Here is a 24,873-nt window from a genome sequence, read left to right as displayed (position 1 = left end):
TACAGTTCAGTAGTGTTAAGTATATTCACACTGTTGTGTAACAGATCTCTAGAACTTTTTCATCTTGCCAGCTGAAACTCTATACCCATCGAACAAAGCTTGTTCTAAGTATCTGTATCCTAACACCTAGGTGAGTACCGACCAGTAGAAGGTACTGTACAAAACTCTAGCAAACTAAATTTAAACCTTCACTTGAACTGCAGATGCATTTTTTAAATTTCTATCAACCTTTTTTTTCAACATTTTATCTCCTCTTTTCCTATTCTGAACTTAATTAATCAACTTAATCCTCATCCTACTATACCTGAACATACAGTAGATTTCCTCCCTCCACACTCTTGGGCTCCCATCTACCCCACACTGTGCTTATCATGTCTCCTTTTACACCTCACTTCCAAATAACAAGCCCGCATCAAACAGTGCTCCCTTGGGTTCTAGGATAACATGAAAGCTCATCAATTCATTTAGTCATTACTAATTTCTACCCCGCTATTTAAATTATCTCCCTCTACTACCCTACATCTACTCCCCAATTAAGCTAATACATTATTTGTGCTCGAAATCTGGCCAAGCACAACCTCAGGGTTTTGCTTTTATACTTCTTTCCAGTTTTCTAAGTCCATCTTTCATTCAGATTCACCTAGAAGCAACTTGCGGCCCCTCCTCACTCCTGCAGTATGCCCTGTCTGAAGGCCCCTACCCTGCATCACCAGGGTGGAAGGTTCACTGCCACCTGAGGCGACTCAGACTCCTCATATGCAGCCCAGCACCAGAGGTGCTCTTTAACCCGCTTTACTCTTAACGATTAGGAAACCCAACAAAGATGTTTAAACATTGATTTAAGAGAAAGTATTCTCTGGCCCTGATGGCTCATACTTGTAATCCTAGCACTTCGTGAGGCCAAGGTGGGGGGGGTCACATAAGGCCAGGAGTTCCAGACCAGCCTAGGCAACACAGTGAGTGGGATCACATCTCTAATATCACATCATATATACATATATATATATATGCATATGTGTATACATATGTATATATATAAACATGGATACACACATATATGTATAATATACTCATTCAATATGAATAAGTAAAGAAAGCAAGAAGGAAAATGAGGTAGGTGGATTTATATAAAATGGTTTATATCAAATATACCTCATGTTAAGAAAAAAATATATGTATGTTTATATGCACACACACACATATATATGTATAATGTACTTGTTCAATTTGAATAAGCAAAGAAAGCAAGAAGAAAGAAAATGAGGCAGGCAGATTTATATAAAATGGTTTATATCAAATATACCTCATGTTATGGAAAAAATAGTTACATTTCATTTCCATATATAGATACTGTAATGTTTATTCCAAAATCTTGGTTCAGACTTAAATGTTAGATAATCACACACAAAAAACGTGATGATTGCCTTTATAGTTGCATTACTAGGAAATGGCCTGACTCTCAGAAAGAGGCACATTCGTTCCTTGGTATCCAGAGGAGACTGGTCTCAAGACCCCTGAATTGGATGCTCAAGTCCATTTTATAAAATGGCATAGTATTTACATATAGCTACACATCTTCCTGTATATATTAAATCATCTCTTGATTACTGATAATACCTAATACTATGTAAATGATATGCAAATAGATGCTATACCACATGATTTGTAATATTTCTTGTTGGTATATTTTTGTTAGTTTTTAAAAATTATTTTTAATTCGCAGTTGGTTAACTCCTCAGATGAGGAACCGACAAATGTGTAGGGCTGCCAATATCGGTGAGAAAGAACAGCCTTTTCTCTACTTGGGTGTTAATTTAAGCTCAATTTCCAGGCCCTGTCTGTCATTGCATCCAAACACCTGCCTCTCTTACAACCCTTGGTTGAAGTCTCTCCAAAGTCCAGAGCTGTGGTCAGAATGTTTATATCCCCCCAAAATTCACATGTTGAAATCTTATCCCTGAAGGTGATGTCACTGAAGGTGGAGCGTTTGGAAGATGATTAGATCATGAGACAGAGCTCTTCTAAATGGGATTAGTGCCTTTCACCTTGTGAGGACGCCGTCTATGAACCAGGAGGTGGGGCCTCACAAAACCCAGCCATGCTGGCTCTCTGAGCTCAGGCTTATAGGCTCCAGAACTAAGAGAAATAAGTTTATTTTCCTAAAAAGCTACCCAATTTATGGTATTTCCTTGTAGTAGCTTGAACAGACTAAGACATCCAGAGTTATTAAACTACTGACGTCTTAGTAGACAAAGGAGGACTATGTTAGAAAACTTCAAATAGTTTAGAGAAACAACCCAACCTGGGGCTCAGTAATGCTTTCATAGAGTATTTTTTGGGAGACAGTGACAAAAAGTGGATGAATATCTAATTGACAAAAATGTATAAGTATTTTTAATTCAGAAATGGGTGGTTCAGAATTGCTTTTGAAAATCTCCTAAGAGGAAAAATCAATTCTAATGGTATAGAGTGGAGAGAATATCTTAATACTATTGAACCTCATCCCTTAGCAGCTAAATCATAGACTGTTAGAAACATCTATAAAGCAAAAACTTTCATAGTTAAACAAAACTTCACCTATTGTTTTTACTTCTATAATTCTGTAAAGGCCTTATCATATATACTGACTCATGCTTAAAAGAAGTGTAACCTTCCTTAAGTAATTATAGATCTAAAGAAAGGAAATTGGAAATCTGTATTCTGCCGAAACACAAATCCTGGGAGAAAAGCATATGAGTTACTGCACGAAATTATATTTCCTAAGCATAATGTCAACCTACCTACATTTTCAGTAAAATCAACTTGCATCTACACACCAGTTGAAATTTAATAAATTAAAAATTTATAGTAAGAGGCCGGGCACGGTGGCTCACACCTGTAATCCCAGCACTTTGGGAGGCCAATGCGAGAGGATTGCTTGAGGCCAAGAGTTCAAGACCAGCCTGGGCAACATGGCAAAATCCCATCTCTACTAAAAATACAAAAATTAGCCAGGTTTGGTGGCACCTGCCTGTAGTCCCAGCTACTTGGGAAGCTGTGGTGGGAGAATCGCTTGATCCTGGAAGGCAGAGGCTGCAGTGAACTGAGATCACACCGCTGCACTCCAGTCTGGGTGACTGAGCGAGACTCCATCTCACAACAAACAAACAAACAAAAAATTATAGTAAGAAATAAATTCAAAATCCTAAATTATTTTTCTTAACTTTATATGAAAAGGGTTTCTGGGATCGAAAACCAGAGCAGACCTCAACATATTTTATCTCCTGAACTCTTAGTATCACTATGAATATGTTTCCTTGTCATTTTATGGATAGGATCTACATGACTGCAGACCTCAGGATCATACTCAGAATTATACTGTTTATGGGAATAAATTTTTGAAAAGTAGAGGACACAATGACTTCACTTCATTTATGTGCTTTCCTGGGAGTCAGAGTTAATTCAGGCTAATTGTCAGTGAATGGCAACTTGAGACTTGTTGAGAGAGAGTTTGAATACAGTTAATTCAATCAACAGAAATAAACCTCGTATCAAAATACAGCATTATACATACTTAAATAGATCACAAATTCATACACGTTCCCCAGGTGTAGCAATTTCACACCTTCATTTGTGAAGATCAAAGGAGAGACTGCATTTGAAAGTATTTGATGGGGTATGGCAAAATTAAAAGGCACACTCACAAAACAGCCAAAATAACACATTAGCATTATCCTGTGAAGTACCTGGAGCTAGGGAGCGTTTTTCAGCTGTGTAAGTATCCTCCTCCCCTACCACCCACCATCACCACCAAAAATATATGAAATCTCACCTGACATTTGTAGAAATGCAAATGGAGAAAATTACAAAAAACGAAAGTTGCTCCTATATTCTTTTTGGTCCTCACCTGTAAATATTAGTTCCAGTCCAACTCATCGCCACGGAGTTTGCATTTAAGTTGATATGTTTGTTTGTGTGCTTCTTTGTTTTAAGAAAGATAGAGAATGATAATAGTTCTTTGTTTTCCCACTCTTAGACTTACTTAACTGACTTCTAGTATAATTGCTCATTAATTTCTTAGTCTGAACCTGACAAGTAAAAGAAAAAACCTCAGTATATTTGGAAGAGAAAGTAACCCGAGAATGAAGAAAGTACTGTCAGTTATTCTCAGGAAGGGTAACGTCAGCTTCTGAGAAGACAAATTGCCAGCTTTCAGAACAAATACAAACAGAACAGAAAATGAAGTGAAGACTCAAACAGTAAGATTATCCAACTTAATTGGGACCAAAGTGAAAACAGTCTAGTAGAAGTTACACAAGGATTTATTAGGAACTTTGTGGCCATCCGTTGTTTTGGTTAATTGTTCTATATTTTTAAATAGTTGACTCTTACCTGAAATTATGGACATACGACATAGAAAATCTAACATAACAGTCACGTAATAATATTGATAAAACAGTAGAAGTGTTTTATGACTGTGTTTCATATTGAGAGGGGAGTTGGATACAGTTACTTCAATGCACCAGTAAATATCATTTAATCTACACTTAATAATAATTACATATATATTCTTCAAAAAGTTAAACAGTTAACCATATGACTCGACAATTCTACTCTTAGGCATAAACTTATGAGAATACCCAAATGAAACCATATGTGCACACAAAAATGTGTACCAAAATTTCCATAGCAACATTGTTCATAGCAGAAAAAAAGTGGGAGTAATGCAAATGTCTATCATACAACGAATGGATAAATAAAAAGTGGTTATGTTGATACCATGAAATATTATTGAGCAATAATAAAGAATAAAGTACTGATACATGCTAAACAAACAGGATCCTTGAAAACTTTAATGCTAAGGAAAAGATGCTATTATAGTCACACAAGACAATATATTGTATGATTCCAACATATGAAATGTCCAGAATAGGAAAATGTATAGCTATAGAAAGTAGATTAGCATTTACTTAGGGCAGGGGTGAGAGGGTGCAGGAATGGGAACTGAGTTCTAATGGGTATAGAGTTTGTTTTAGGATTGAGGAAAATGTTCTAAATTTGATTATAGTGTTCATTGCACAACCCCATGAATACACCAAAAACATTGCTTGTATATATTAAATGAGTAAATGATATGGTATGTTAAATATATCTCAATTAAGCATTTTTTTAAAAAGCTCTCTATGGATTGATCTTTTTGCAATTTAATTTATCTTGTATCTTTATGATGTGTAAAGGTATTTTGCCTAGATAAGATGCATTTACAGCCAAAATAAAATAAAAAACAAACATTTACATATTTATTAACTTGAGGAGATCAAGGAAGCTCTTTACCTTGTCTTCATTTTCAGTGCCACCTGTGCCCTCTCATACTAAAGTCAGTCTACTTCTGTAGCCTCTCTTCTTTGTACAGATAAACCATCAATTTAATTTTCTATTTAAGCAAACAGGAGCATTATGTTTGGACAGTGTTCCATAGCTTTGCTATTCTCACAATCTGTAACCCTATAAATAATGCAAGACCTTCTTCTTCTCTAAATGACTTTCATACAGCATGAGTCTTGATACAGAAGACAAAAAATAAGAGAAAAAGAAAAAATAATCATCCTGAAGTCATGGAATTCAATCTATTTCCAGTTCCATACTTGAATTATGAATCACATCTGTTCTCTCTTGTAACTGCATCAAAAGCCAACTTTTGAACATGTAGTCATTTTATTTGTCAAAGCAAAGGTAAATCACAGCTAATCTGAAAAGTTTCTTGTGTTTTGCTTTAGCAGTAAGAAAAAAGAAAAAAAAAAAAGATTGGTTTCTATGTGACCCCTGACCTTTGAACCACAACCTCCTTGCCACTAAAGCGTTCAGCACCTCATTTAATCTCTACTCTCTGCACTGGCACAGTGCTGAGAAAAGGAAACGAAAAAAATAATCTGGGGACTTCATCAATTTTTCATGAATTTTCATTTAGGCCAGAACCCCCTCTTACCCTGGTCGATAGATCAAGCTGCTGTCATCTATTTGCCACCTGGGGCTACAGCTGCCATCTCTAGAGGCTGCCACTGACTCAGCTGCATCACAGGCAGCTACAATCTCTGTGAGGACCCCCTGTGCTCCTTCTGCTCCATAAACAGGGAGCGCCAGTGTTCAGAACGGAAACTTTATCTGCACCAGCTACACCATGGCTCTCCTGGTGGTCCCATTGGAAAACTACGTATTAGCTTTTTGACTACCAGGCCTCTTGCTTATTAACTCTGCAACTGTTTTCTAACTATTTAAAAAACATTTTTTGCCTAGAGATTATTTCTGAGGTCAAGTGACTCAAAAAACACTTTCTGGATAGCTATTTTTCTTTTTTTGCAAACTAAGAAAAAAATAAAAGCAAATTTGAGGTGATTCATTGCAATGATTGGTCCTGAATTTTTTTCCCTCTGCTGTATTGTTCCAGAACATAAAGCTGAAGCATGTATTAAAGGAAAACAAACAAACACCAAAATGAATGCAGTATGGTAAAGAACTGGCTGACTTCCAAAAAATCAGTCAAGACAGATGGTTATCAATAAAATTCCACATTTCGTATCATAGTAGAATCCAACATTTTTGAAATTAAAAATGACAACTAATGTGAATCAAAAATAGTAAAAAAAATCCATATTTTTAATCAATAATCATTTTATGATAAAAGTTGTGACATGTTTATGTCCTACATATCAATACATTCTTGACTACTCAGGTACATCTAGGTCAGTGGTTCTCAACTGACTTTCTCTCCTGAGGAATATTTCCGATGTCTGGAGACATACTGTTTGTCTCAACAGGGCTAGGGAGGATCCCATTGGCACCTTGTGAACAAACGCCAGAGGTATGTCTAAACATCTTACAATGCCTAGCACAATCCACCCACCCCCGCAACACACACACACACTAAATAATTTTCTGATCCCAAATGTCAGTAATGCAGAGGTTGAGGTACCCTGCTCTAATTCTCCATGCTCCATTCAGAGCTCCATTCTAGGAAAGACCCGGCAGCATTTGCTACTTCCATCCCACCACTACTCGCTCTTCAGCTGTTGTGCTCTGTCCCCATCACTGGAGCCCACAGGTACTGTTTATTTGACCATCATTTGGGATTTGCATCGTGTCAACCACTTTTAGTACTCTTGTGGTTTGTTTGTTTGAGATAGGGTTTCACTCTGTCACCCAGTCTGGAGTGCATTGGCACAATCCCAGCTCACTGCCACCTCTGCCTCCTGGGTTCGAGTGATTCTCCTGCCTCAGCCTCCTGAGTAGTTGGGATTACAGGTGCCAGCCACCACACCTGGCTAAGTTTTGTATTTTTAGTAGAGTCGGGGTTTCACCATGTTGCCCAGGCTGGTCTCAAACTCCTGGCCTCAAGTGATCCGCCCACCTGGGCCTCCCAAAGTGCTGGGATTACAGGTATGAACCAACACACCTGGCCCCAATTTTATTATTTTTTAATGTATTCCTTGATTATTCTTGCCACTTCACTGCCCATATTCTATCACTCTGATACCTCTCCTGAGACTGATCCTTTTGAATGAGCATTTCTTGCCTTGACCACCACTAAATATTACTGTTCTAAGCACTGGAATTGGACTCAGCCCTTATTAACTGCTCCCTGAACACAGCCTGCCTGGAAATCACATCTGCTTCTATATACTTCCATGGCTTCAACACCTATCTCGGAAAGACCTCTCCCCTCAACTCCAGAAGCTGTTACTTTAATGAAACTTGAGATATTTTAAGCTTACTATTTCATTGGTATGTCAAACAATACAGCTAACGTTTACCATACTGTTCTGTTCCCTAGAGTTATTTCTCCTGTACCTGCCCTTCACCTCTATGGATGGTAGCACTATATACCCAGTCACTTAACCAAAAACAAAACAAAACAAAACAAATCTAGTAATCATCCTCTACTTCTCATTGATCATGTCACATAGTTTATAATTCGTAAATATGTTTCAAGCTGTTTCCTCCTTTCAATCTTCACTGCTATGTTCAGTTCAGCTCTTTTCTGAATTATTTGACAGCTACTTAACGCCTCTCTGACTTCAATCATCATACCTTTAATGCAATCTTCAATTCTCTTTCAAAGATTCCCTTTTCTCATAACAAAATAGCTTAGATTTTTATTCAGCACATGCCTACCTTTCCAATTTACTCTGCTCTGAACCTCATATCCAGACACCTGGCAGTTCTCCGAATACACAGTGTTCATTTAAGCTTCCATTCTTTCTACCTGGATGGTCTTTCACTTCAATTTCCACCTGGGACATTCTTACATGACCTTAAATCACTGTGAAAATAATGTATCCTCTTAGAATCATTTCTTAAGCTTACCTATCTAGGAAGAATTAAATGTCTTCTGTCCGGATTTGCATAGTATTTTTACATGTCTTTATAATAGGCTTTATTGTTTGTATATTTAATTTATTATAGTAACTCTTTATTTACATGTTTGTCATCCCAACTAGAATGTGAGCTCTTTGAGAATACATTGGAATGTGTCTTCATTGCTATTCCTTAACACCTCTTTCAGTGGATATCCACCTTCTATTAATAAACTAAGTGAATGCACCACAATGAGTATTTATGTTGAGTTTTCTAAAATATGAAGGCCAATTTAACATAATCTGAAGTTGTTCCTCTACAGCTGTTCCTCTGTCATTTTATAAAAATACATATTAGTTACCAATAGGTACTGAAAAATCACAATGCTTTAACCCAAATTTCCATATTAATATGTTTTATGAAATACATAAGGAAAGATAGAAGACTGATGAGCGAATGGAAAGAGATGAGCAACATATAAATGAATATTGTTTGACCTTGTGATGCCTCAAATGGGATGAACTGTTGACATGGCATTAGAAAAAGGGATTTTATTCACTCCCTAATCCAATTTGCAAGCCTTCTTGTTTTCCTCTCTAGGTCATGAGTAATTCAAGTATTTCTTAAAGCTCATTTACTTCAAAATAAAAAAAATTACTGTCACATTACACACACACATGGTTTAAAATATGGTTTAAAATATTCCCACCAGAACAGTTTGATTCATTATTAACGATGCAATTAGAAAAGAAAGCAATTCTTTTAGATGAAACAACAAAATGACAGGTCAATTTTTATATACTTTAATTTTGAAAAGTAAAATCTTGTTAAGGATTTAAGCATCTTATTTGCTGCTGAGTAGATAAAATTTTAAAAATGAAAAATTAAAATTTCTTAATTTTTATATATTTAAAATAGACCAGATTTCATTTAGAGTGTTTCTTCAAATATGACACAATTCCCTAAAAATAAAAATTAGAAGATTCAGGACCTGGTCTAGCATCCCCATTAATTTATTGTCTGAATCTTGGTCACCTAAACTTTTTGGGCATCATTTTCTTTATCTTGAAAATGGGAGAATAATGCCAGTCATATTCACCATAAAAGGGTCTGTTGGGGGAAAAAATCAATAAAATTTGGTATTGAGGTATTTCAATATGTTTGAAAAGTTTCCAAAATTAGATATTTCAAAACAAAAATGGAACAGGTATGGATATTTGCATTCTTGAATTTTTGTGTGTGTATTTCAAATTGCATTTAATTTGAGGGCTTTTTGAAGTATCATTTTATAAAAATAAAACTATTTGGTGGCCAGTACAAAATCCCATTGTTAACTAAAGTCCTAATGCTCATAGCTCAAGGCACTTCACAAAAAAATAAAAAAATATGGGTCTTAGGATTCTCCTAGTCTTTTCCTATTGGAGTTATACATTTCCAGCATCCGGGGGTTCCAGGTTTCTTAGCACAAACTGTAAATCAGAAGCAGATGCCTGAGAATGAAAAACTTCATTGGGATAGCTGCATAAGAAATTGTAGGCGAGTGGATCACCTGAGGTCAGGAGTTCAAGACCAGCCTGGGCAACACGGTGAAACCCCGTCTCTACTAAAAATACAAAAATTAGCTGGGCGTGGTGTCTGTAATCTCAGCTACTTGGGAGGCTGAGACAGGAGAATCGCTTAAGCCCGTGAGGCAGAGGTTGCAGTGAGCAGAGATCGTGCCATTGCACTCCGGCCTATGTGACAGCGGGAGACACTGTCTCAAAAAAAAAAAAAGAAAGAAAGAAAGAAAGAAAAGTACAATTTTGTTTACCAAAAGAAAGACACAGGCCCATGAGCTATTATTTAGGAGAAAATATGTATAGCTATATACATAAGATTCCAGCATCCTGAAATCTCCCAATTCTCTTATCTTTGAAGACGTACATGACAACAAGGAAGCTGAAGAGTGCAAAAATTTTAAGGCATAATTGTTTGTTTGTTTGTTTGTTTGTTTGTTTTGAGACGGAGTCTCGCTCTGTCGCCCAGGCTGGAGTGCAGTGGCGTGATCTCGGCTCACTGCAAGCTCCGCCTCCCGGGTTCACACCATTCTCCTGCCTCAGCCTCCCGAGTTGCTGGTACTACAGGCGCCGCCACCACGACCGGATAATTTTTTTTTTCTTTTTGTATTTTTTGTAGAGACGGGGTTTCACCGTGTTACCCAGGATGGTCTCGATCTCCTGACCTCGTGATCCGCCCGCCTCCGCCTCCCAAAGTGCTGGGATTACAGGCGTGAGCCACCGCGCCCGGCCTGCTTTCTTATAATAACATATTGGTCATCTTGATTTCATATAAACAAACTTACTACAACACCCTGGCTTGATACTATCTTGACCAGACTTCTCTGAAGAAGACCAAGTAAAATTATGCAGTGTATTGATTGATTCTTTAGGTTTCAGCGTCTATGGGAACACGTCAAAACTTACTTGAAATAAATAAAAGTAAATGTGCACATGAGGTTCATTATGTTCACTTACATGCCACTTCCAGAGACGCATTTCGACTCACTGCTTCACCAAGATAGTTCCTCGCAACACAAACGTAGCTTCCTTCATCAGGTTTACTCCTGCGCCCGTGCACGATGCGCAAGAAGAATAAGGATCCGCTGGGCAGAAGCATCCTGTGGGACCGGGGATCGTCCTTGTCAGTCTCCACTCGCTCCCCATCTTTGTACCACTCAATGGTGGGCGTTGGCCGGCCCTCCGCCTTGCAGTTCAGAGTCGTGGGCTCGCCCTTAGAGACGATGACATCGGAAGGATGCTCCACAATCCGCGGGGGAAAGTCCTCCTGGCGAAGACGCGATCCTACAAAACATGACGGAATAAAGACAAGCTTTAACATTTCCTTATCTAAACCCTCGGTTTCACTTGGGTTCCTGATGGGGAAATTAAACTCTTCGATTATCCAACTGAACATTATTTTATGTTTCGTTTTGTGTATGCATCTCATAAGTCATCTCAACTCCTTTGCAGGATAGGGCGATACCAATAAATTAATATGTTAACTCAAAGGAGTTAGGTTTAATGTGTTCCATGAATCATGACAAGCAAAAGTAAAAGAGAACAAGAGACTTTCTTGTTCTTCTGGGATCAGCATGGGTACTAAGATGAGTAAGACTAATTTCCTGTCCTCAGATTGCTTATTATACACTGGGGAAGAAAGCCACGTCGGCAAGCAGCTAGAAGACACACATAGATAGCATTTAATGTGCTGCCAATATGTTATCAGACTAACACAAAAAGAGACCTGTAAATTATGTACAAATATTATCTGCATTTAACAGATGAGGCAAAAGCTTAGGAAATGATGTCAGTTGCCCAGAAATGTAGATGAGGCAAGCAGCAGAGGCAGGATTTTGAACTCAGGTGTGTTTGACTGAAGAGCTCAAGTATAAATCCGTATGTTAAAATGCAATACCCTGCATAGAGGTATATAAGAAATGCACTATAGGCAGAAAGAAAAAAAGTAAAAGTTAACCCTAAATTAAGCATAATAAGAGATCCCTTCCCCGAAAAAAATTACATTTAGATTGAGCCGTAAAGAATGAAAAATGACAACTAAAAGAAAAAAGCATCATGCCAAGAGATACCATCAGCAAAAGGACAAGGAAATGACAGTTACATGCATGGTACATTTCATAATCAGGAAGGAAGCTGATACAGCAAGAAAAGGTTTAAGACAGTCTTGGAGCCTGAGACAAGGCTTTGTGCCATGCTCAGGGGTGTGACTATTCTTTTACACAGCTCACAGATTTTTAAGGGGGCAGTGACATGACTATCTGTACAATCGAAATATACTTATAGTCTGTATTATCAATAAGGGATAGCAATGGAGACACGAAGACAGTTGCGATTTACTTAAATAGTTCAAGAGAAAAATAAAAAGAACCTGACTTTGGGAAATGATGGTTTAGGTAGAAAAGAAGAAGGAAAAATATACCATATCAAAATGCTTGACAGAATTTGGTATATCACCATGCACAGTACAAAGAAAGATAGATCGTACCAGTGACTTCCCTGTGAATGCAATAAAAGTGGGGCCGTAAGGGGCGTAAGAAATCGAAAGACAGGCCGGGCACGGTGGCTCACACCTGTAATCCCAGTACTTTGGGAGGCCGAGGTGGGTGGATCACCTGAGGTCAGGAGTTCGAGACCAGCCTGCCCAACATGGCGAAACCTCATATCTACTAAAAATGTAAAAACTTTGCCAGGCAGGGTGGTGGACACCTATAATCCCAGCTACTCAGGAGGCTGAGGCAGGAGAATCGTTTGAACTCAGGAAGCAGAGGTTGCAGTGAGCCAAGATTGTGCCACTGCACTCCAGCCTGAGTGACAAGAGTAAAACTCCATCTCAAAAAAAAAAAAAAAAGAAAAGAAAAGAAATAGGAAGAGAAGGATCTATTGATATTTCACAATCAAATTTTTGCATAATGTGTTATTTTGAATATTTTTCATTTATATGGTATCAATTACCATTATTCATGAAAATGTTCTACCAGCTGCTCCAAGTAAATAAAAAGGAGATGCTGAGAGGAATCACCATATATGGGGACATAATGATTATATAGATAAGCACTTCTTAAAAGTTTGCTCTTATATAAGATTTTCCAACCAATCACCTAATATGAGCACATTTCTCTTCAACAGATAGCAGTAATATTTACTTGTCAATGTTACCTCAGTTCACTCTCAATATTAATTGAAAATACATGTTTTAATGTATTAAAGGGAATTGAATTTAGTCTTAAATGAACTTTATTTTTTTGAAGAGGATTAACTCTTAAAAGTTGCTATTTTTTAAATCACATCAGACCAAAAAAGAATGTATACATTACAAGTGTTAGATATCTAAAGCAAAAGAGTAATTTACTGTTCACAGGTCAGAACTTTAAAAAAAAAACTAAAGAGATCCAAAGCATCTAGATAGGTAATTACAGTATACATCACAATAATAAAGGATATAGATCATGAGTACTGGGTCTTAAAGCAATGAGGAATTTACAGAATACAAAAGTAACAATGAATTTTTAAATTTATAATCAAGAAAGACCCCAAAGTATTTAAACATGAGTGGCTGAATAGAAGTAGGTTGCAAATCAGAAACATATTCTCAATGTAAAGGTCTGGACACATAGCTGTAGACTCTGATCTTAAAATACATCAAGAGTTTTATGTCACTTTTCATGTAACAGGCATATAGTAGGTTACAATCATCTGTTTAGATAGCCCCTTTGTTCTCCATGAATCTCCCTATGCACAGTAACCTACATTCTCCCTACTGCAAAACTGTTCTACTATTAAAAGTAAGCAAGTAAATAGCTACTAGGGTGCTATTTACTATATCAACTTGTGCACTAACTTATTAGGCAGTAGGCCTGGATAAGGGCTGAATAAGACCTGAAATATGCTAATACTTACTAAATAAAATATAAAATAATTGATTTATAAAAGAAAAAGTGAAAAAATAGCTAAGCTATTTAGCAATAAAATTAAACTCCAGTATGTCCAATGAGCACACAAAGAATTTTACTCATTTATCATTACAATATATGTAAACTATGTTACATAAAGATTATAGTACTGTCATATCAGGACACTCTTCTTGTAATTTTACTCCTACTTTAATAAAAACATCAAAGAACATCTACAACCTAAATATAAAAAGTAAAACTATGAAATGATCACAAGAAATTATAGAGGCAAGTTTTTTATGATTTTGAATTAGGTGATGGCTTCTTGGATATGATACCAAAAGCATAAGCAACAAAAGAAAAAAAGAGATAAACTGGATGTTATAAAATTTTTAAATACTTGTGCTTGAAAGAATACTACCCACAGAATCAGAAAAATAATCTGCAAATCATATACCCAATAATGGATTTATATCTAGAATATATAAAGAACTCATAACTCAATAAAAATATAAATAATCAAATTTTAAAATAGGCAAAGGATTAGAATAAGTAGTTAAACAAATTTGACAGAGAAGTTAGACAAATAGCCATAACCACATAAAGAGATACTCAACATCACTAGCTGTTAGAAAAATGCAAATCAAAACTACAATGAAATACACTTCACACCCACTAGGACATATATAATCAAAGCAATGTAAAATAACAAGTATTGTCAAGGGTTTGGAAAAACTGAAAGCCTCATCCATTGCTAGTGTGAATTTAAATCATACAGTCACTTTGGAAAACAATCTGGAAGTTCCTCAAAATGTCAAACAAGTAGTTGCCATATGACCCAGCAATTTCACTCCTAGATATATATCACCCCAGAATGAAACCATACATCCACACAAAACTTACTCATGAATATTCATAGCAGTATTATTCACAATAGTCAAAAAAGTAGAAACAACCCAAATGTCTACCAACTGAATGGATAACAAAGAAGGAATCAACAGCATAAATATCCATGATGAATGGATAAATAAAATGTGCCATATCCATATAATGGAATATTATTCAGCCTTAAAAATGAAGTATTAATAATACATGCTACAACATAGATGAACTTTGAAAATATAAGTGAAAGGAGCTAGTTGCAATGGACCATATATTGTACGATTCCATTTATATGACATGTCCAGAGAAGGAAAATCCACGGACATATAATGTAGATCAATGCTGGCCTAGGGCTGGGGTATGGAAGTGGGGAATGAAGGGGGTCTGGGCAAGTGCTGCCAACGGGGATGGGATTTCTTTAGGGATGATGAAAATATTCTAAAATTAATTACAGTGATGGTTGCATTACTCTGTGAATGTAATAAAGATTATTGTATTGTATACTTTGGGTAAATTTTGTGGAATATGAATTATATCTCAAGCAATTTTTAAAAAATTGATAGATAAAAGAGCACTGTGAACAAGTTTAATAAAAGGTGTGTAACAATTTGTGCTCACTCCTAACAACAGTTAACGCTGTTTTCTTCATTTATAATCTTAGGTTCTAATGAAATCATCAGGCCTGCAATAGATAATTAGGACATAAAGTGAACTTCAAAGGTCTCACCACCCAGATAGATAGATTAGAGAGAGAGAGAGAAAGATAGATTAGAAAGATAGACATAGATATACAAAAATACAGCTTTACAATCTAAGTTTTACAATGTTATTAAAAATATGGGGATTAATTCTGAGCTTTCTTAAATTCAGACATTACATAACAATAGCAGTGGTCTTTACGATGGACCCAATACATAAGTCTTTGGATTCTTTAAAACTGTGTGTGGAAATGAGTATTATTGTTAAAGGGGAGGCAGTAGTGGTGGTGTGGGGTGGGGGGTGTAGCTTTCATCATATTCCCAAAGATGTTGGGCCTTTAAGATTATCAAGGAGCACTAAACTACTGGGTATTCTATGTTATTGGCTAAAACAACTCCATTATTTGGTCAAAAAATAAAGCTGAGTTGTCAGCAAAACTCACTGGGGACTGAGAACAAAACAGTAAGGGGGAGTGGGGGTTGTTCATCACAGGAAGTGCCATGAAACAGCTCAACCTCAACATTTTGGACATCTAAAGTGTGAGCCCCTCAACTAGCAACAAAAGCATGATCCAAAGGTGTATTAGAAATAGAGGATCTTAGGCCCATACCCACATATCTGAAATCTGAATCTGCGTTTTAACAAGATTCCCCTCTCTTCATCAGGTATTTGTATGCACAATACCGTTTGATAAGCACTGCTCACATCAGTTTTTGTATGGCTCTGAGCTAACAATGTTTTTAAAAGAAGAGGAGGAGGAGAGGGAAGAGAAGGGGGATGAGGAGGAGGAAGTGGTAACAAAGAAAACTTATATAGCCTGTGAAGCTTGAAATATTTACTAAGGTTTGCCCACCCTGCTCAAGAGTACCTGATATCATTTTCCATTACAAAGTTCATTTTTAATTTAAATTTATTTTATAAATAAATTTAAAAATTTATAAATATCTCTTCTACAGATTTCAAATGAAAATTAGTTTGACAGCAATGTTATTATTGCCCATATAATGAGAAATTATTCAAAGATTCCTATTGGAACAGATATGCTAAGCGATGTATGAAAATAACTATCTAGAATTCTAATTTCGCTTGTGACTGATATCATGTCTGGTATCTTTTTATATCTCAATTATTAATTGGGCAATCAGTCAAGTTTTAATTAAAATAATATATATTATTAAAATATATACAAATTTATATATTATATATAATAATATATATTAATATATATTATTTAATTAAAATAATATATATGAATAATATATATAAACATATATATACTTTCTCTCTTTTATAATGATAAAAGAAAGATAACAAAAATTGTTCAGAGGGTCCTAAAGATGAATATCCAAATGTTTATTTTTACTGTCCAAGAACGTAAGTTGTGAAATTGTCACATAAATTGTACATAATTGAATAGATAGGAGAAGCAGAATTAGAACTCATGACCTTTAATCCAAAATGTGCCAGGCTTCTTTAGAAATGAATGGAGCACCAAGTAAAGAATGCACATGGCATCTAGGCTAATTCCAAAGCCCTCTTCTAAGGTTCATTTCAATAAAATGTATCACATGAATGTCACTAGTCATAATTTCAGCAGAAAACATTTTCCTTGTTTTTCAAAGCCTGATTCTCAGACTGCCTGCATCAGAATCATCTGGGATTTCTTTTTTCTAATGCTTCATGAATTTGCCTGTCATCCTGGCCCAGGGACCATGCTAATCTTCTCTGTATTGCTCCAATTTTGGTATATGTGCTGCCAAAGTGAACACTAAGATATTTCTTTAAAATACAGATTCTTTTTATTTATTTATTTATTTATTTATTTATTTTTATTTATTTATTTTGAGTCAGAGACTCACTCTGTCACTCAAGCTGGAGGGCAGTGGCATGATCTTGGCTCACTGCAACCTCGGTCTCCCAGGTTGAAGCGATTCTCATGCCCCAGACTCCTGGGTAGCTGGGACTACAGGCACGCACCACCACACCTGGCTAATTTTTTGTATTATTAGTAGAGACGGATTTTCGTCATATTGGCCAGGATGGTCTCGAACCCCTGGCCTCAAGCGAGCCTCCTGCTTCGGCCTCCAGAAGTGCTGGGATTACAGGCATGAGCCACCTTACCTGGCCACCAGATTCTTAGTCTCCATAGTGAACAAGGTGCATCAGAAATTACCAGCGAAAGGTTCCAAGAAGCTGCATTTTTTCCATGCTTACCAGAAGATCACACACTTAGACCTGGCTAGATGTAGCATTCCACAGCATCATCAAGTTCGTCAGCCAGATGCAGACACATCTGTGAATAATGTTCTAAGCACCTTAATTTGCATAATGGATTATTTCTGCTTCTCAGAGACTCTCAAACAATGATTTTGTAATGATTTTTGATAAAATATTTGATATTTTACAACGTTGAGTGGTATATTAGCACTTCAAATTTTTCAAGGTGATGTATAAATTATAATTCATGAATATAGTTAAGTTTAGTTTTCTTTAGTCAGTAACCACTCATTCACAGTGAGTGCCAGAGAACATTTGTTTTCAGGAAGAGATTTCAATCACGTAGTATAATAAAGGAGGAAAATGCACCTAGAATACTTGTTGATTTCATTTCATGTGTTACAGAGTAAATGTCCCTCACTGAGTTGGAGTATAGTATTTCCTTGAACCAAGTTTTATTTTTCTTTTACAAACTGGATAGCTCTATCAGCTATTAGTCCCTCCACAAGCCAAGCAATGTATTTCAATCTGTTCTAAATTTTTCTGAGGGCGGAAGAAATTCTCGGCAAATTAGGGACAGAGTGTGAAATATACTTCCTCCAGCAAAATTTCTATGCTGTGTTCATTTTTCTCTCTTAAAAATGTATGTAACAGTATGTTCTAGCCATAACTATGTCTGTTTTAACAAAATATTGTTCCCCAAAATGATATAAATAGAATTAACCTAGGAAGATTCTCCAGGATTACTTCAATTCTGAATGTGATCAGAGCCACCTGCTGATATGACAGATACAGTAGCACTACACGAAAAGGTGAAGGTTGCCTGACACATCGCAATAGGAAGGAGGCAGTGTGGTGGTACAAATAAAGAACACAGGTTATTGATCAATTAACGTTCATGCCTCATTTGTAACAGGTAGATCAGGACATCAATGCTATAGAGTGGTTTAGGCCGGGCGCTGTGGCTCACACCTGTAATCCCAACACTTTGGGAGGCTGAGGCAGGCAGATCACGAGGTCAGGAGATCAAGACCATCCTGGCTAACACGGTGAAACCTCGTCTCTACTAAAAATACAAAAAAAATTAGCAGGGCGTGGTGGTGGCGCCTGTAGTCCCAGCTACTCGGGAGACTGAGGCAGGAGAATGGCGTGAACCCGGGAGACGGAGCTTGCAATGAGCCGAGATCGCGCCACTGCACTCCAGCCTGGGCCACAGAGCGAAACTCCGTCTCAAAAAAAAAAAAAAAAAAAAAAAAAAAGAGTGGTTTAGAAGATTAAAAGAAATCATATATATGGATCACCAGGATGGGCAGTAAGCATTCAGTGTAGTATTTTTTTCTCCTTCTGCAAAACGTGACAAATACTCCAACTCTAAACTTTATTTCCAAAATTTAGCCCATAAAACTCTATAATCCCATTGACAATAGTTTATCTTTGCTGAGGATGATTCTGACATTAATGTTTTATTGCTTGATACATTTTAGCTGGACCAGGCTGATAGCTTTACACCAGATTTCCAAAGAATTAGTTGTGACTATTTATCGTTAGTCAAAAATATATCCAATTCAAAATTTCCTTCACTGAAGGAAACATATCTCAGTGCCACTGCAAATGCTGTCTACATTGATTAGTGAGCTAAGGTAATTTGCAATGAAATGGAATTAATGAATCATGCCATCAATCCATCAAGTCTGTCCATAACAACTTTTCCATCTTTGAATTCTTCGTGATGATTAAATTCCAGCTTACTTTGCTTATGAGGGGGAGGGAATAGAAAAGTATTATGAGATAACTTTTTTTTTTCTAGAGGTCCAGTGATGTGGTAGGATATGCTGAGAAGATCAATATTTGGAAAACACGAAGTCCATTTTATCCATTTGAAATTTGCTAAAACTCTCTCAGGAGACTTCCTAATTTGCCATTGGCCTAAATAAATTTATAAGATTATTATTCCTTCTGGAAGCACAGCAGTGCCATATTAATAAGTCTAAATTTGAAACAAAATCAAAATTGAGATCTAGAAATTCTACTTATTTTTTAGAAAAATTTCAAAATAACTTTTCAGTGTCCTAAAACTAAAGGGCTTATAGTGTGAAAGGGAACTGATAAGGATAAAAGAGGTTTGTCAAACTCAACAGGCAGCCTTGATTCTGAAAGTTTCCAGATGTACAAAATAGCACCCTGCAACATCTCTGTGACCTTGCTTTCCAGATGCAGAAAACAGAAGATTAAGCTATCAGAGGTCCTTTTACAAACCCTTATTTTATAGATGAGGAGGAAAAATAGAGTACTAAAGAACTGAAGTTTCTTTCTCACAACCAAAACTAGAAGGATATGCTTGTCTTAGCTGTGGGTCCAAGCTCTGTTTTCAGGATGACTTTTTCTTCTTACCCACATTTTAGAAGTCTAAAATATAATTAGAAAATCCCAAGCACTAGATTTCAGTTGTTTTTTGTTTGGCTTTTTATCTGGACCAATATATGGTTAGTTATATCACCTTAAGCAATTTCCTAAACTGGTTTTTTGTACTATTTATTCATCCCAAAATTGAGGTAAGTAGAAGAGTAAATTGCTACAGTCTCATTGTTCTGTAGCATGATCACACTCTTTATGGCTGTCACATTAATGATATCTTAACAGACATATTTAAAAGAAAGCATAATGAGTAGCAATTTAAATTTATGAACACAGGGTACATATTTTAAAAAATACACACTTTAGATTACTGTTCATACTTTTGATAAATGTATAGATTACAAAAGTTGGCCTTTGTAGGTCTTGTATCTGCTGTCAAAAGCAATGGATATCACATGAATTCTTAGAAAACCCTCCAAAAGTTAACAATGATTTAAAAGACTGAAAACATACCTTAGAAATTTATTCCTAAATTTCTATAAAATTTATCCATATTGTCAGTAAATGCATTGCTCTACAAATCACTTTAACCAAAGACTAACTGGCTATATTGGATAGGTATCTTAAAAATAAATATGTCCACACACTGGGGTCTCTCGGGGGCAGTGTGGGGAGTGATAGCATCAGAATAAATAGCTAATGCTTACGGGGTTAATACCTAAGTGATGGATTGACAGGTGCAGCAAATCATCATGGCACACATTTACCTAAGTAACAAACCTGTACATCCTGCATATGTATCCCAGAACTTAAAATAAAATAAAATGTAACAAATAAATAGATATGTAATTAATTATGTAAAATAAAACCTTCAGCATTCAGCAAAGATCTTTAAAATTTCCTTCCTTAATTAGGGTGAATGAGTTGATCTTTCAGGTGAAGGTAAGTAATAAAGATTCATAAAACTTTCAACCTGAATTTCACAATTGTATCTCAGGTCTTTACTTATCTACCATTAACAGAAATTGCTAAAAATATGAAAATTAGAACACTTTTTCCCCTGTTTTTTCCTCCACTACCGCATGTTATTCAGTGCCTTTATCAGCTAAGTCTTAATCACATTTTTAAAATGCTATTCAATTTCCTGGCTGCCCACATCAAAATTGAGCCACTGACTGTCTGAGCAAGTGGGCCCCAGTGACAGGTAGAACCTCAGCACCCGTGGGGAGCACAGGCTTGGTTTGTGTAAGTTAGAGTCAGAAGCTGAAGGCAATCGAACCACAGGTGGACAACTAAGAATATATATATGAATATACAATAGAAATATATATATTCTTATGTATGTGTGTGTGTCTTTATATATGTGTGCATCTATATATATGTGTGTGTATATATATACAACATTCCTATGACTCCATGATGAATACATACATATATGTATATATACACGTATACACACATATGTATATGTACACACACATATATGTGTATATGTGTACATGTATATATGTGTGTGTATCTATATATACACACACATGTATATATAATATTGAAGATAAATTTTGAAACTCCTAATCTGAAGGTTTCTAGAAAACTGTTAGGGGGGATTTTCCTCTTAATAACAAATTACTCTTCTACTTTATAAATTCATTTCCAACAATTCAGTGAGGAGCCAATGTATTAACCTGGATATTCATCCAATACTATTTCAAATCAATTTGCTACATCTTACATGGTTGAAGGTAGTCTTTAAAGTGTGATTTACTGCCCAATCAGAGGTTTTCATGGCTTATGCAGATTTACCTTTCAATGACAAAAACAATCCCTATTCCAGGAAGACAGCTTTAAAATCTGGCTTGTTATTATCATATTTATAATATTTTGATGTGGTTTGAAATTGCATTTGGCTTTACAAAAGGTGATGCAATGAAACAATCTCAAAAATCATTAAATTGTCTAATAATGTTTAATTTTCTAAAAACCATTGACATATATTTAATGAAGACTATGAGTGTGTCTCCAGAAAAGGGGATTTTACTTAAATAAACTCTGAATGGAGTGATATCATTTTGACTTTCTATTATATTTCCTTCTGTTTCTATATTCTGAAAATTCTGTAGCAGTAGCATTAATCTTAGTAACTGAAGATGCCAAAAGACCCAGTGTCAATGTCTAAAAAACACCATTCCCACCAGCAATGATATTTTATGCACATGTGTGCTAAGCTTTGTTAAATACTTAGTTAATACATTTGTCAGGAACTCTTGATACATTTTCCTGTACCCCAAAATATTTCATAATAAAGTTAAATTGAGATTCAATGATCCTACCTGAAATTCAGACAAACTTATTTTGGTATATAAGTATAGAAAGGATTTTTAAAAGACAGATGGAAAATAAGATTACAATCTAATAGTTTCTTAAAGGAATAATGGCTAAATCACGACCAGAAAAATTATAGCCTTCATGAGCCAAACGCGTTAGTTGCATCATGTCCAAGGGATGCACACAATGACTGATTTTAGCCTTGTTCATTTCTAATCAACATTCATCTACTACAGAATTTGGCCTAAGATGCAAATATCATTGCATTACTCCATTATCTGTAAAAATGTGATTCATAAATCATGGATTGGTTTATGTGGAATGGAGGTAAGGGATGGTACTGCAGGCACCGGATGCAAAGTTTTGTGCAGATACGTGCATGTTCGTTTTTAAGAAATGATAAAGTATATTTTTGGTAGTTAATAGAAATCATCTGTCAGTAGGACTGACTTGAAATTTCTCTTTTTCAAATGCCGAAAAGAAGTGTGAACTCAGGCAAATTTCTTACCTTCTCTGCGTCTTGCTTCCCTATGTATAAAACATAGCAGTATCAGTCGAATAACATTGCTGAGAAGATTGAATGAGATTTTTCCATGTGCTGAGTACACAGCAAGCACTCAATAAATGTTCCCTACTAGTATAAGCATTATTATAATGTATAACTCTTTTATTAGTATAACCTCTGTCTCTAAACTCAAAGGAGTCTGTAACCCCCCTAAAAACAATGAACCACAATCTATAAGATACGGCCTTTTTAAAGCAAATGTTGATGCCTAATAACTCTGTGTCCCTCTAAACTATTTTACTGAAATATATACCAACGCTGTTTATTTTTCATTATAAAAATCTTGGAATGACTCCATGATTAATGCATAGGAAGCATCTATTTATTTTTTTGGTTGCTTTTCCATTATAAGTTTAGAGAGAACTAAGGGATATTAAATAAACTTTATTGACGGCACAATAACATGACTTATGAGATGACAGGAATGGGAATATTATCAGAATATTATCTGAAATGCACTTTTACCAGTAGTTTCAAGAGATGGTCAAAACAAAATCATTCTCATCCTTTTAAAGCAATAACTTTTCCTAGAAATTTCTAAATGACACCTTTATGAAATTGTGTATCTTTAAATAAAAGGCCCAAGTCAAAAATGAGTATACTGATCCCAAAGATGAAAAGAAAGATTTCCTCTTGGATGGTGGAAATGGCCATAATGAGTTGGCTTATTTAATATTGTACAATGGCTTTTGGAGATCTTTCCTGGAGTTTGTATCTTGGAAACAAAGGAGGCTTATAAAGGTATCCAAATACAACTCGGGCTTATGGCTTCGTCTTTGTACCATACCGACGATGAATGGATTTTCACAGTTGGCCAAACTGAATAGAAGTGACAGCATCATATTTCTTCAGGGGTATTTGGAGTATATACACCTAAATTGTTAAGTGTTTACTCCACCAAAAACACCTTAGATAAGATTTGTGACATAAAATAGCTTGAAAAAGAGGCTATGTTTTATCAGTTGCAAATAGCTCTAAAATTTGGAATAAGCTCTGTTTACAAAATTATAGACTCTTATAGAAAATTTTGGAGTTTGTATTTTGCCTTCACTTTATGCAATGCATTAAAATAATAAATAAGTATAAATTTACATCTTTAATAAAAACATTTTCTCCAGTTTTATTTGGCCAATCATAACAATTTTGATGTGACAACTGTAGTAAGGCTATGCAAAGTGGTTATATTTAGATTGCAAACTTGAGTTATTTTAGTAGATAAAGAATATAAGTTACTTTAATGATCAGGATACTTTTCATTTGGGGATCTACTTTCTCTTCATTTGTGTCTATTTACGATATCTATCGATGGCTTTTTAGTGACCCATTTAATAAAACTTTAAATTTCCTTTCAGGAGATGTCTTCTGTTTCAGAGCAAAATGACCAGCAGATAACATCACTGCTGCAACACAAATACTGAGTGTAGTTTTCAGTTAAAAGATTCTGTGTGCACAGAGAAAAAAGAGTTTATTTTTCTGCTGAATGGAGAAGAGCAGCAAATGTGAGTGCAATAAACGTTTTCAGATGATCTTTTTCTGCTTGAATTATGTTTCACTAAAATATATGAGTCTCAATTCCTTGAGTCTGTCAAAAAATATCTGCAGCTTCCAGAAAAGTTATGGAATAATGTTGTTTTCCACTCAGCCCATTTACTTTGAAGCCTTATCAGAGGAGGGATCAAATGAAACTGATCATCCCCAGGTTTCCCCAGGTTATTACCATGTGGACATGGAATTAACCTCCATCCAGCCACTCTCGAAATGCAATGCTTTCTTGTCACAAAGCACAAGAGTGGAACACAGAATTATTCTGGATTATGCTAAAAGGAAAGAAAAATGCTGGCAGGCAGAAGTATAAAAATGTAAAGTGATAAGTTTTGTGAAACACAGAATAATGATAGCTTCGAACAGGGTGGTATTTCTAAAATGTAGGAAGTTGCCTTTACCATAAAATATTCAATATATCAAACTCTGATAAGTTGGATCTTATAAACAACCAGCAACTGAAAATCTGGAAGAAAATGAAAAGTATACAAATGTTAAGAGTTTAATGATG

The 24,873-nt window shown here is 35.7% G+C and overlaps 1 protein-coding gene and 1 non-coding gene across 34 annotated transcripts in view; both read right to left on the bottom strand.

Moving 5' to 3' along the window:
• ROBO2 (roundabout guidance receptor 2) overlaps positions 1–24,873 on the bottom strand; it is a 1,748,072-nt gene that overhangs the window by 541,505 nt on the left and 1,181,694 nt on the right. For all 33 annotated transcript variants that reach the window (XM_063806020.1, XM_063806025.1, XM_063806033.1 and 30 more), the window contains one exon: positions 10,845–11,171. In XM_063806020.1, coding sequence (XP_063662090.1) covers positions 10,845–11,171 — 327 coding nt within the window. The remainder of the gene's footprint in view (positions 1–10,844; positions 11,172–24,873) is intronic.
• On the bottom strand, positions 17,021–17,127 carry LOC112208751 (U6 spliceosomal RNA). The gene has a single exon (XR_002943326.1). It is a non-coding gene; the product is annotated as a U6 spliceosomal RNA (small nuclear RNA).

This window comes from Pan troglodytes, chromosome 2 (assembly GCF_028858775.2).
Source record: "Pan troglodytes isolate AG18354 chromosome 2, NHGRI_mPanTro3-v2.0_pri, whole genome shotgun sequence".
NCBI classification, from domain to species: Eukaryota; Metazoa; Chordata; class Mammalia; order Primates; family Hominidae; genus Pan; species Pan troglodytes.
This window is presented reverse-complemented; position numbering and strand designations above follow the sequence as displayed.